This window comes from Pseudophryne corroboree, chromosome 9 (assembly GCF_028390025.1).
Source record: "Pseudophryne corroboree isolate aPseCor3 chromosome 9, aPseCor3.hap2, whole genome shotgun sequence".
Classification (NCBI taxonomy): Eukaryota; Metazoa; Chordata; class Amphibia; order Anura; family Myobatrachidae; genus Pseudophryne; species Pseudophryne corroboree.
Window position 1 is genome coordinate 442,457,665 of NC_086452.1, and position 12,253 is coordinate 442,469,917.

A 12,253-nucleotide genomic window follows, 5' to 3' on the forward strand; every position below is an offset into this window, starting at 1 on the left:
TGTCCTCAACTGACTGTTTAAGGGAAGATAAACCATCACGTAATTCCACAAATAAAGGCATCCATTCTGGTGTCGACCCCCTGGGGGGTGACATCTGCATATTTGGCAATTGCTCCGCCTCCACACCAATATCGTCCTCATACATGTCGACACCACGTACCGACACACACCGCAAACTCACAGGGAATGCTCTAATGAAGACAGGACCCACTAGCCCTTTTGGGGAGACAGAGGGAGAGTCTGCCAGCACACACCACAAAGCGCTATATATACAAGGGATATCCTTATATTAAGTGCTCCCTTATAGCTGCTTTAATATATATATATATAGCCATTAATGTGCCCCCCCTCTCTGTTTTACCCTGTTTCTGTAGTGCAGTGCAGGGGAGAGACCTGGGAGCCGTTCTGACCAGCGGAGCTGTGACAGAAAATGGCGCCGTGTGCTGAGGAGATAGGCCCCGCCCCTTTTTCGGCGGGTTCTTCTCCCGCTATTTTTCCAGTCAGGCAGGGGTTAAATATCTCCATATAGCCCCTATGGGCTATATGTGAGGTATTTTTAGCCTTGTATAAGGTTTATATTTGCCTCTCAGAGCGCCCCCCCCCAGCGCTCTGCACCCTCAGTGACTGCCCAGTGAAGTGTGCTGAGAGGAAAATGGCGCACAGCTGCAGTGCTGTGCGCTACCTTATGAAGACTGAGGAGTCTTCAGCCGCCGGTTTCCGGACCTCTTCACGCTTCAGCATCTGCAAGGGGGTCGGCGGCGCGGCTCCGGGACCGGACTCCACGGCTGGGCCTGTGTTCGATCCCTCTGGAGCTAATGGTGTCCAGTAGCCAAGCAGCAAATCCACTCTGCATGCAGGTGAGTTTACTACTTTCCCCCTAAGTCCCACGTTGCAGTGATCCTGTTGCCAGCAGGACTCACTGTAAAGAAAAAAACCTAAACTAAACTTTCTCTAAGCAGCTCTTTAGGAGAGCCACCTAGATTGCACCCTTCTCGTTCGGGCACAAAATCTAACTGGAGTCTGGAGGAGGGTCATAGGGGGAGGAGCCAGTGCACACCACCTGACCTAGTAAAGCTTTACTTTTTTGTGCCCTGTCTCCTGCGGAGCCGCTATTCCCCATGGTCCTTTCAGGAACCCCAGCATCCACTTAGGACGATAGAGAAATGTAGACAAAGTTCTCTGGTCTGGAAGTTCCGCTCTGTAAAAGTTGATAATTTTCCCCTGGCCTGTGAGATCTGATATGCTTTTAGTGAACTCTGTATTAGCACATATAATTTAACGTTCCACAAATATAACTAAGCCTATTAAAAAAAAAAAAATATATATATATATATATATATATATATGTGTGTGTGTAAATATACAATGTGAGAGTTTTATGCACAAACGCCCACTCTCCCTTATGTTGTGTGATGGTCCCGAGCTTTTACCATTCTTCCCCGAAAACCTTTACAGTAACAATGAAATGTTAACCTGTAAGCCTTGTTTTGGGACTGTACTCAGCACTTGTCCAATACCTGTGTGCTGTGTATCCAAAACATTTTGTAAGAAAATATTACAATTCAAAGAGACTATTACATCCCTGTGTACAGATCTCGCTATATTGGGTCGGGTATAGATGACCGGCGTCTGGGAACCTGCCGGTCACCATTCTGAACCCGGGATCCTGGGGTTTAGAATGCCGACTGTTGGGATTGTGAGTGGTCGGGATGCATGCGTCAGTATTGTGAGACCGCCGCTCACATAACTCCGTCCTGTTGGCTGGCTGGTCAGAGGAGATCTGCCAGGGAGAAGTGCCCGAATCACAAAACAAATGAGTATCCCAATGTGATTGGATTTTTATAGATTTGCAGCCACACACACACTGTATGGGAGCACAGACGTGCCTGTAACGCTGTGTGTGTGGCTGGTTCTCACCAAGAATCTTATGTTATAATTAATATGGGCTAACATCACACATACTGTGTAGGACATGTAGAATGATCACCCAATGTGTGTGTATGTATGTACATATAGTATATATGTATGTACCTACATTATATATGTGTGTCTGTATGTACATATAGTATATATCTATATCTATAGGTATATGGCAGTAGTCCTGTACATGCACACAGTGTCAGGGGAGCTCCCTCAGCCTGGAGCTGCTTCTGCTGTGTGTCCCCTTTAAGTGGACCCAGGGGCCGCCCCCCGACCTCGCGAGAGTTGCCCGCGGAGATCTCGCGAGGCCGGGCGGCGGGGCCGCGATTGGCTCTCGCAGGCTGTGAATGTAAGATGGCGTCGAGGGAGCTGTGAGGCGAAAATAATCTATCCGAGAGGAATAAAGCGTCGAGGCGGCCGGAGGGCTCCAGCAGAAGCAGCAGCGGGACCCAGGCCGCCGGGCGTGAGGTGGCGGAGGACGGAGGAGGTGGCGGCGGCTGCGGGGCCGGAGCGGGCTGTGCGCTGGGGACGGGCTGCCTCCAGACAGCGGGGAGGTGAGTGATACGGGCGGGTCCGGGGGAGGCCTCAGCTGCACCGTCCGCGCATCATTCCACCGGGCGGGGTGGGGAGAGCGGACCCCGGGACGGCGGATTAGGGAATCCCCCCATCATCTTCATATAGCATACAGTGCGCGCTCCCGACGCCCGCCTGTCACAACGTGCGCGCGCTCCCTTTCTCTCTATACCCCCCGCGCGCGCACGGTAAAGCGCGGGATCCGCACCGTCGAGCAAGCGCGCCCCCCTCCACACCGTGGGGCGCGCTTCTGTATGAGCCAGCCGTGCGCGTCCCCGGGAGTGGTGGTTGATGAGTGTGTTATTATACTGTATTGGGCCGGCGCGCGCTGGGGTTCTGTGGGTGGGGGGAGGAGCTGTCACTTGACGGTTGGCACCGCGACCCCCATCCCCCCCCCCACTGTGTACCGGGACCGCCGTCTCTTGCCCAGTGCGCGTCGCCGCGGCGGAGAGGGCGGGGTCAGGGAGAAAGGATTCGGTGCGCGGGAGCGCGCTCCGGAGGGGCGGGGCCGAGCAGGGGATGACAGCGCTGCTGCTGCATGACATCCCCTATAAGCAGCGCTGTCACCCCGGGAGACACGTCACATCATACATAGCGTGTTACCTCCTCGCTGCTGCTGCCTCCTGTCACTGACACCTTGTGCATGCAATTACCTATACGTGGCTGTGCCATCCCTGGGGGGAGGGGGGCTGAGACCCCTGATCAGGCTCTGGGCTGCCCATAGGATGACACTAATCATTTATTATTCTTTTTATAAACATTGCATTCGTTTTAGTTCAACTGTTTGTTAAATGCGCTTCTCGCAGTGTCAGAGGACGGCACCAGGGAGTGTGCACATACGTGTGTGTCTCTGATACCAGCCCCAGTGATTGCAGTACTGTGATGTGCTGGAAAAGCTTGTCTTACAGGCTGCTATGGAACTACAACTCCCAGCACAATCGTGTAGCCAAAAGCCTGCCTTACAGGCTGCTATGGAACTACAACTCCCAGCAGAACCCTGAAGCCAAAAGCCTGTCTTACAGGCTTCTACGGAACTACAACTCCCAGCACAATCGTGTAGCCAAAAGCCTGCCTTACAGGCTGCTATGGAACTACAACTCCCAGCAGAACCCTGTAGCCAAAAGCCTCTTACAGGCTGCTATTGAACTACAACTCCCAGCAGAACCCAAAAGCCTGTCTTACAGGCTGCTATGGAACTACAACTCCCAGCTCAACCCTATAGCTAAAAACCTATCTTACAGGCTGCTACTAAGGCGTTTGTTGAACTATAACGCTCAGCACAACCCTATGGGCCGAAACACACGAGGCGGCTTTAAAAGGCTGCCGTGATGTAAAGACACATGCAGCGCAATGTGTCCTTACACACGGCACGGTCCCGGCCCGGCTGCCGGGTTGCAGCCGGGTCTCACCACTGGAAGGTCCGGCTGCCGGGCGGGCGCCTGGCCGTCTTTGCAGCCAGTAAACCGTGTGTGTGAAGGGGAGCTTTCACACGCAACGGTTTTTTCCCAAGCCGCGTCTAATGCTGCGCATGCGCACAGCATCACACACTGCTCAAAGCCGTCCTGTGTGACAGACTCTGCCGGTTTCTCCCGGATGGCAAAAAGCTGGACAAAGTTTGTCCGGCTTTTTGATATCCGGGAAAAACCGGAGTGTGTGTTACAGCCCTATAGCCAAAAACCTGTCTTACAGACTGCTACTAAGGCTACCATAGAACTAGAAATCTCGGCATGTCCTGCCAGTCTGCATCAGCTGTGGCACACTACCAGTCAAAGACATGCTGCGTCTTCACAGCTGCCAATCCAATAGTCCTTAACCTCTGCTGTGTACAGGATTGCTTTCTGATTCTATTGGAAGCTGCTTTAGAGTTGATGCTTAGCTGCCTGTTGCACGATAAATAAAACGTCAGCAATATTGCATGTATTATGTTCTCCAGGTGTGTACCCCCCCCCAATATTGGTTCTATTTCCTGGGTGACCTGTTATCATGCCACCGCTAATATGCATGGTGTGCACAGTGGGAGCTGGGAGTGTGCCATACACGCTTGTTGTGACGTGTATGTGCTGGTCATTTTCATCAGCAGTTTTTTTCTTTTTATAGAATAAAACCAAACACCTAAAACTAAGGCAAAAGTATAATATAGGAGTCACAGCTTGTCACTGAGAAATGTGCATTGTTATACCGTGTTGTGTGGCGGTATTTGTCATACGTGACCTGAAATAAGGATGTGCTGCGTCTTGTCCCATGTCCCTGCAGCCTCTTAGTTCCTCCCCTCCCTGTATTACAGTGTCAGTGTGCACGAGCCTCCATTGTAGTAGCGGAGTCCCTGTATTACACGCAGGCTCGCACCCTGCAGCACAGAGGAATTCCCTGACAGACAAGGAGGGCGGGCAGCAGATCCCAGGGTTCAGCAGGAGGACACTGTCTCCAGGTCACCCTGGCTGTGGCATTAACCCTCTGCTGCCTGCATAAGGGACCTCCGATGCCCTTAATTGCTGATGTTACAATAAACTTGATTTAAACCCCAAAAATTTTTTGATTGTCTGCAGTAAACTGATGTTAAAATAGAAAAGAATTCTACATAGAGAACTGTTACAGAGTACCATTGTAATTAGGATGTTATGGGCCTTTATGTTAGGCGTTCCTAATATAAATGTTTTGTATTCTGGCTTATCACGTTAAGACATGAAGGGGGGAATTCAGTTGTGTTTTGGCATCCGTACGTAATAAGAGCCTGACGGGCATTACCCCTTTCACACTGACAAATATTTCCGGGTTATTGCACATGAACGCGCATCAACCCGGGAATTTGCTCATGGTCCTGAAAGAATATCCTGGGTCAAGCGTCCTGGCATTTCATCCCAGTTCTCCTCCTGGGTTGAAGCCGGAATCTACCCGGGATGCATGCAGTGTGAACGGGTAAGCTGGGTCAAGGCGACCCGGCACACGTTCTCTGCATAGGAGGAGGCGGTAATTGGAGATGATTATCTCCAAGCACCGCCTCCGGTAGCATCAGCGGTGATGTCACCAACCCGCCAATATGCCGGGTCGCGCAGCAAGTCTGAAGGGGGGGGGGTCAAGCCGGGTCGCACCTGGGAAGCACCTGTGTACACATTCACGGGTGCGACCCGGCTGTTGTGACTGAAAGCGGTATCAGTTGATTTCTCGATGGGCACGAGTGCTGCGGATGTATGTCATGCCCAGATTCACTGGGTTTAGATGCATAAAGTGGCCAAATCCCTTCAAAGTACTACGGGGTGCACAGAGTTTGAGCATCCAAAACCCTAACTTTGGTGGGCGGCTTTTGCCGGACGCCTCAGAAGATGTAGTGTTCACTCTAGGAGTGAAAAGGGGCATGGCGCCGGACTCCGGGCGTCCGAAATGGGGGGGTCCACGCAAATTAGGGTGCGTGGCCCCGCCTATGTCATTTTAGGGGGCGGTGCGGCCCACAGACGCTATTATAGAGAGCGTCTGTGGCCGGCGACGTCACTGTTGGGGGCGTGCCCAGCACCTCTGTCGGTGCTGGGCTTCCCCCAGCTCTCTCCCAATGCGTGAATGGATGCCGCGCGCATGCGCACAGCATCTATACACGCCAGGAGGGCTGGAAGCGGGCGGCTGTTCTAGCAGGGCGCCGCAAAAGGGGCAGGGCGGGTTTTGCCTGCTAAAAAACGGGCAGGGCGCGGCGCCCTGCTAAAACAGCCTGGAGTGAACACTAGAAGATGTGAGCAGAAATAGTGGGTGCCTGTCGGCAAAACAATTGCATATCGCAGTTTGGGTGCCCATTACTTATGAATAACCCGAAAACAATTGCATTCCCTCCCATAATGTGGATTAACGCACTTTGCTTCCATCACTTTGAATTGAATTCCACCCTTCGTGGCTATGAATGTTAAAAACCATAAAACCATAAACCCTATGTCACAGTAGTTGAATGCACTAGATCAGAACTAGGTTATCTGAGTGGTTGTTATATTTTTCTGTTGCTAGCTTAATATTTAGATTTGTAAATGAGAAACCAGGTTTCTCTGTATGGAAGGCGATGTGTGCTGGAATATGTTTCACTTCAGTATAAAATGAAAACGGCCTATTAACTTTCTTTTTCTAACATCAGGACTTCAGCGTGAGCTATGAATAATTCTTTGGAGAACACCATTTCATTCGAAGAGTATATCCGCATGAAGGCCCGAACGGTCCCGCAGCACAGGATGAAAGAATTCCTGGATTCCTTGGCTGCTAAAGGGCCCGACGCCTTGCAAGAATTTCATCAGCCCCCTAGCAGCACCATGGTGTATCAGCAGGGCAACTGTATTTACACGGATAGCACAGAAGTGGCCGGATCCCTCCTCGAACTGGCTTGTCCTGTAACTACGAGCGTTCAACAGCAGAGCCAACAAGAGTCGCAAATCCAAGTTCAATCCCAGCAGGTGCAGGTGACTGTCCTGTTTTACATTTTCCCCTTGTGTTTAGTAGTGTCTCAACACTGCTTATTTAAATGTGGCATTCTAGAAACATTGGTCTGAGGAGGCAAATACATTTGACACAATTAATCTGTATGTGTATAGCATTCCCATTCATAAAACAGTAGTGCCTTCTGCAGAAACAAAGTTAAAAAGTTTCCTATTTTACCTGTTTTTCATTGTGGTTTATTTAATATGCTGGTGCGATGTTCTTAGGCCTCCGTATTGCACCACATTATTACATTGTGTAATCAATAGGGTAAAATAATAGATACTTTTTGCCACGTTTAAATTATCTTGTACAACCTGACCTTTGCTTATGGTTCTTGGGTTCAGTAATTTATTAGGAAGTTTAACTACTGTGCTTATTTTATATTACATGAATTTATGTCACTTATTTTACATTAAGAGGGAATTGTAACATGTATAAATGTAAACAGGACGTACTGGACTATACATCTTACAGTATAGCATTTTGTTTTTAATTTAATATTCAGATTGCTCCCCACCCCCTCAGCTTTTTATATGCTAACTCAAAAAGTTTGATTTTGACAGTGAGTCCCCACTGATTGCTTCATAGTCCTTGCAAATGAGACACCTGTCTGCCACCTATTTACAATGGGGAAGCCTGGCCTGTAAATGCTAGTACGCAAACAATTGCAGATGTCTGACGCTTTTAGCTCGCCTCCGAGAGATGTTAGTGGCTGAGTTTCCGTTGTTGATTTCAGATTCCCGAAGCGCTCATCAGGCCTTGGATTCTCCACCCTGCCCCCCAGCTGAATCGAATCAACCTCTCCCCCGAGGGGTCCCAGGACTCTGGTATTTCAGAAGATTTGTTGGTCAGTTTCCCTAAGACAGTCTAGTAGTACATTAATTTCTGCAACAAAAGGTGGCTTTTTCCTGAAAGTGAATTCTCCCTAAGCTGTTCTGGTCTGTTACCAATTCTCCAGATCAGCGCCGTCATGATGGCTGAGGATAGCGCCCGTTTTTTCCTGGCATCTTGCCCATACTTATAATTGTGCAGAATACTGGTGGGCCTTTTTGGGTACAGTTGCAACAAACTAACACTAATAAAATTGACCCCTCTTCTACACAGAGCGGAGGAAGCTGTTTTGCGGGCAGAGACTGTGTCCATGAGAATGCAGCCTATCGATTCACGTGGGAACAGTGTCGTGACTGACGCACCAAGTTCCTATTGAATCGATAAGTTGAACTTGCATGAATATCTGATGCATTTTTACAGACTTACCACATGTTTTAATTCGCCATCCAACATCCCTGCATAGAGGATTGTACAGTGGGTTGAGTTTGTATCTTTGGAAGAATTTAATTGGTTGAGGTCCTGGCTTTATGTTGGTGGGTCTTTCAAACCTTATATGTGGGTGACTGTATCCAGAAAGAACGGCTACACAACCGCTTCCAGGGACAACACATTGCTGCACTGTGCATACTGAAAATGTGGTGGTTAATGATGGTTCTCTCCTCTCCATGAATATAGGTTTCCAAGATTTACTCTGACGGAGTTCATGAAAGTTATACTGCAGCAGGGAAAACCTTTTTCATTTGTTCTGGGGGGGGAGAATATTTCCATTGCCGTCATACCTAGCTGTGCTGAAAATTAGACCAGCGTAAATTTCCATCAGCGTACTTAGTGACTCTAAATTAAGACTTCTAGGTGACTTTCCGATCTCATTGATTGAATAGAGGGGGGACTGTTGGCAGTATGTCTAATACCATCCATACACAGTCTGACTAAATGTAGCCCCATACTACATGTATATAGTGTGTTATGGGTACAGTCTGGCTTAATGTAGCCCCATACTATAAATTGCAGAACGGGCAGAGTCTGGCTAAATGTAGCTCCATACTATAATGTGCAGAACGGGTACAGTCTGGCTTAATGTAGCCCCATACTGTAAATTGCAGAACGGGTAGAGTCTGGCTAAATGTAGCTCCATACTATAATGTGCAGAACGGGCAGAGTCTGGCTAAATGTAGCTCCATACTATAATGTGCAGAACGGGCAGAGTCTGGCTAAATGTAGACCCATACTATAATGTGCAGAATGGGTAGAGTCTGGCTAAATGTAGCCCCCATACTATAATGTGCAGAACTGGTAGAGTCTGGCTAAATGTAGCTCCATACTATAATGTGCAGAACGGGCAGAGTCTGGCTAAATGTAGCTCCATACTATAATGTGCAGAACGGGCAGAGTCTGGCTAAATGTAGCTCCATACTATAATGTGCAGGACGGGTAGCGTCTGGCTAAATGTAGCTCCATACTATAATGTGCAGAACGGGTAGAGTCTGGCTAAATGTAGCTCCATACTATAATGTGCAGAACGAGTAGCGTCTGGCTAAATGTAGCTCCATACTATAATGTACAGAATGGGTAGAGTCTTGCTAAATGTAGACTCATACTATAATGTGCAGAACGGGCAGAGTCTGGCTAAATGTAGCTCCATACTATAATGTGCAGAATGGGTAGAGTCTGGCTAAATGTAGACCCATACTATAATGTGCAGAATGGGTAGAGTCTGGCTAAATGTAGACCCATACTATAATGTGCAGAACGGGCAGAGTCTGGCTAAATGTAGACCCATACTATAATGTGCAGAACGGGCAGAGTCTGGCTAAATGTAGCTCCATACTAAATTGTGCAGAACGGGCAGAGTCTGGCTAAATGTAGCTCCATACTATAATGTGCAGAACGGGTAGAGTCTGGCTAAATGTAGACCCATACTATAATGTGCAGAATGGGTAGAGTCTGGCTAAACGTAGCTCCATACTATAATGTGCAGAATGGGTAGAGTCTGGCTAAATGTAGCTCCATACTATAATGTGCAGAATGGGTAGAGTCTGGCTAAATGTAGCTCCATACTATAATGTGCAGAATGGGTAGAGTCTGGCTAAATGTAGACCCATACTATAATGTGCAGAACGGGTAGAGTCTGGCTAAATGTAGCTCCATACTATAATGTGCAGAATGGGTAGAGTCTGGCTAAATGTAGCTCCATACTATAATGTGCAGAACGGGTAGAGTCTGGCTAAATGTAGACCCATACTATAATGTGCAGAATGGGTAGAGTCTGGCTAAATGTAGACCCATACTATAATGTGCAGAATGGGTAGAGTCTGGCTAAATGTAGACCCATACTATAATGTGCAGAATGGGTAGAGTCTGGCTAAATGTAGACCCATACTATAATGTGCAGAACGGGCAGAGTCTGGCTAAATGTAGACCCATACTATAATGTGCAGAACGGGCAGAGTCTGGCTAAATGTAGCTCCATACTAAATTGTGCAGAACGGGCAGAGTCTGGCTAAATGTAGCTCCATACTATAATGTGCAGAACGGGTAGAGTCTGGCTAAATGTAGACCCATACTATAATGTGCAGAATGGGTAGAGTCTGGCTAAACGTAGCTCCATACTATAATGTGCAGAATGGGTAGAGTCTGGCTAAATGTAGCTCCATACTATAATGTGCAGAATGGGTAGAGTCTGGCTAAATGTAGCTCCATACTATAATGTGCAGAATGGGTAGAGTCTGGCTAAATGTAGACCCATACTATAATGTGCAGAACGGGTAGAGTCTGGCTAAATGTAGCTCCATACTATAATGTGCAGAATGGGTAGAGTCTGGCTAAATGTAGCTCCATACTATAATGTGCAGAATGGGTAGAGTCTGGCTAAATGTAGACCCATACTATAATGTGCAGAGTCTGGCTAAATGTAGCTCCATACTGTAATGTGCAGAATGGGTAGAGTCTGGCTAAATGTAGACCCATACTATAATGTGCAGAATGGGTAGAGTCTGGCTAAATGTAGCTCCATACTATAATGTACAGAACGGGTAGCGTCTGGCTTTATGTAGACCCATACTATAATGTGCAGAATGGGTAGAGTCTGGCTAAATGTAGACCCATACTATAATGTGCAGAATGGGTAGAGTCTGGCTAAATGTAGACCCATACTATAATGTGCAGAGTCTGGCTAAATGTAGCTCCATACTGTAATGTGCAGAATGGGTAGAGTCTGGCTAAATGTAGACCCATACTATAATGTGCAGAATGGGTAGAGTCTGGCTAAATGTAGCTCCATACTATAATGTACAGAACGGGTAGCGTCTGGCTTTATGTAGACCCATACTATAATGTGCAGAATGGGTAGAGTCTGGCTAAATGTAGCTCCATACTATACTGTGCAGAATGGGTAGAGTCTGGCTAAATGTAGCTCCATACTATACTGTGCAGAATGGGTAGAGTCTGGCTAAATGTAGCTCCATACTATAATGTGCAGAACGGGCAGAGTCTGGCTAAATGTAAACCCATACTATAATGTGCAGAATGGGTAGAGTCTGGCTAAATGTAGACCCATACTATAATGTGCAGAACGGGCAGAGTCTGGCTAAATGTAGACCCATACTATAATGTGCAGAACGGGCAGAGTCTGGCTAAATGTAGCTCCATACTAAATTGTGCAGAACGGGCAGAGTCTGGCTAAATGTAGCTCCATACTATAATGTGCAGAACGGGTAGAGTCTGGCTAAATGTAGACCCATACTATAATGTGCAGAATGGGTAGAGTCTGGCTAAACGTAGCTCCATACTATAATGTGCAGAATGGGTAGAGTCTGGCTAAATGTAGCTCCATACTATAATGTGCAGAATGGGTAGAGTCTGGCTAAATGTAGCTCCATACTATAATGTGCAGAATGGGTAGAGTCTGGCTAAATGTAGACCCATACTATAATGTGCAGAACGGGTAGAGTCTGGCTAAATGTAGCTCCATACTATAATGTGCAGAATGGGTAGAGTCTGGCTAAATGTAGCTCCATACTATAATGTGCAGAATGGGTAGAGTCTGGCTAAATGTAGACCCATACTATAATGTGCAGAGTCTGGCTAAATGTAGCTCCATACTGTAATGTGCAGAATGGGTAGAGTCTGGCTAAATGTAGACCCATACTATAATGTGCAGAATGGGTAGAGTCTGGCTAAATGTAGCTCCATACTATAATGTACAGAACGGGTAGCGTCTGGCTTTATGTAGACCCATACTATAATGTGCAGAATGGGTAGAGTCTGGCTAAATGTAGACCCATACTATAATGTGCAGAATGGGTAGAGTCTGGCTAAATGTAGACCCATACTATAATGTGCAGAGTCTGGCTAAATGTAGCTCCATACTGTAATGTGCAGAATGGGTAGAGTCTGGCTAAATGTAGACCCATACTATAATGTGCAGAATGGGTAGAGTCTGGCTAAATGTAGCTCCATACTATAATGTACAGAACGGGTAGCG

General features: G+C 47.5%; 1 protein-coding gene across 4 annotated transcripts in view; it reads left to right on the forward strand.

Annotated features, from left to right (window-relative positions):
• Nucleotides 1-2,205: 2,205 nt before the first annotated feature.
• The window catches only part of QRICH1 (glutamine rich 1), a 121,792-nt gene continuing 111,744 nt past the window's right edge, over nt 2,206-12,253 (forward strand). Inside the window, exons 1-3 of one of the 4 annotated variants that reach the window (XM_063941121.1) lie at nt 2,206-2,474; nt 6,602-6,920; nt 7,676-7,786. In XM_063941121.1, the coding sequence (XP_063797191.1) occupies nt 6,618-6,920; nt 7,676-7,786 (414 nt within the window). In that variant the 5' untranslated portion in view covers nt 2,206-2,474; nt 6,602-6,617. The remainder of the gene's footprint in view (nt 2,475-6,601; nt 6,921-7,675; nt 7,787-12,253) is intronic. The other 3 variants (XM_063941122.1, XM_063941123.1, XM_063941124.1) reach the window with 3 other exon arrangements.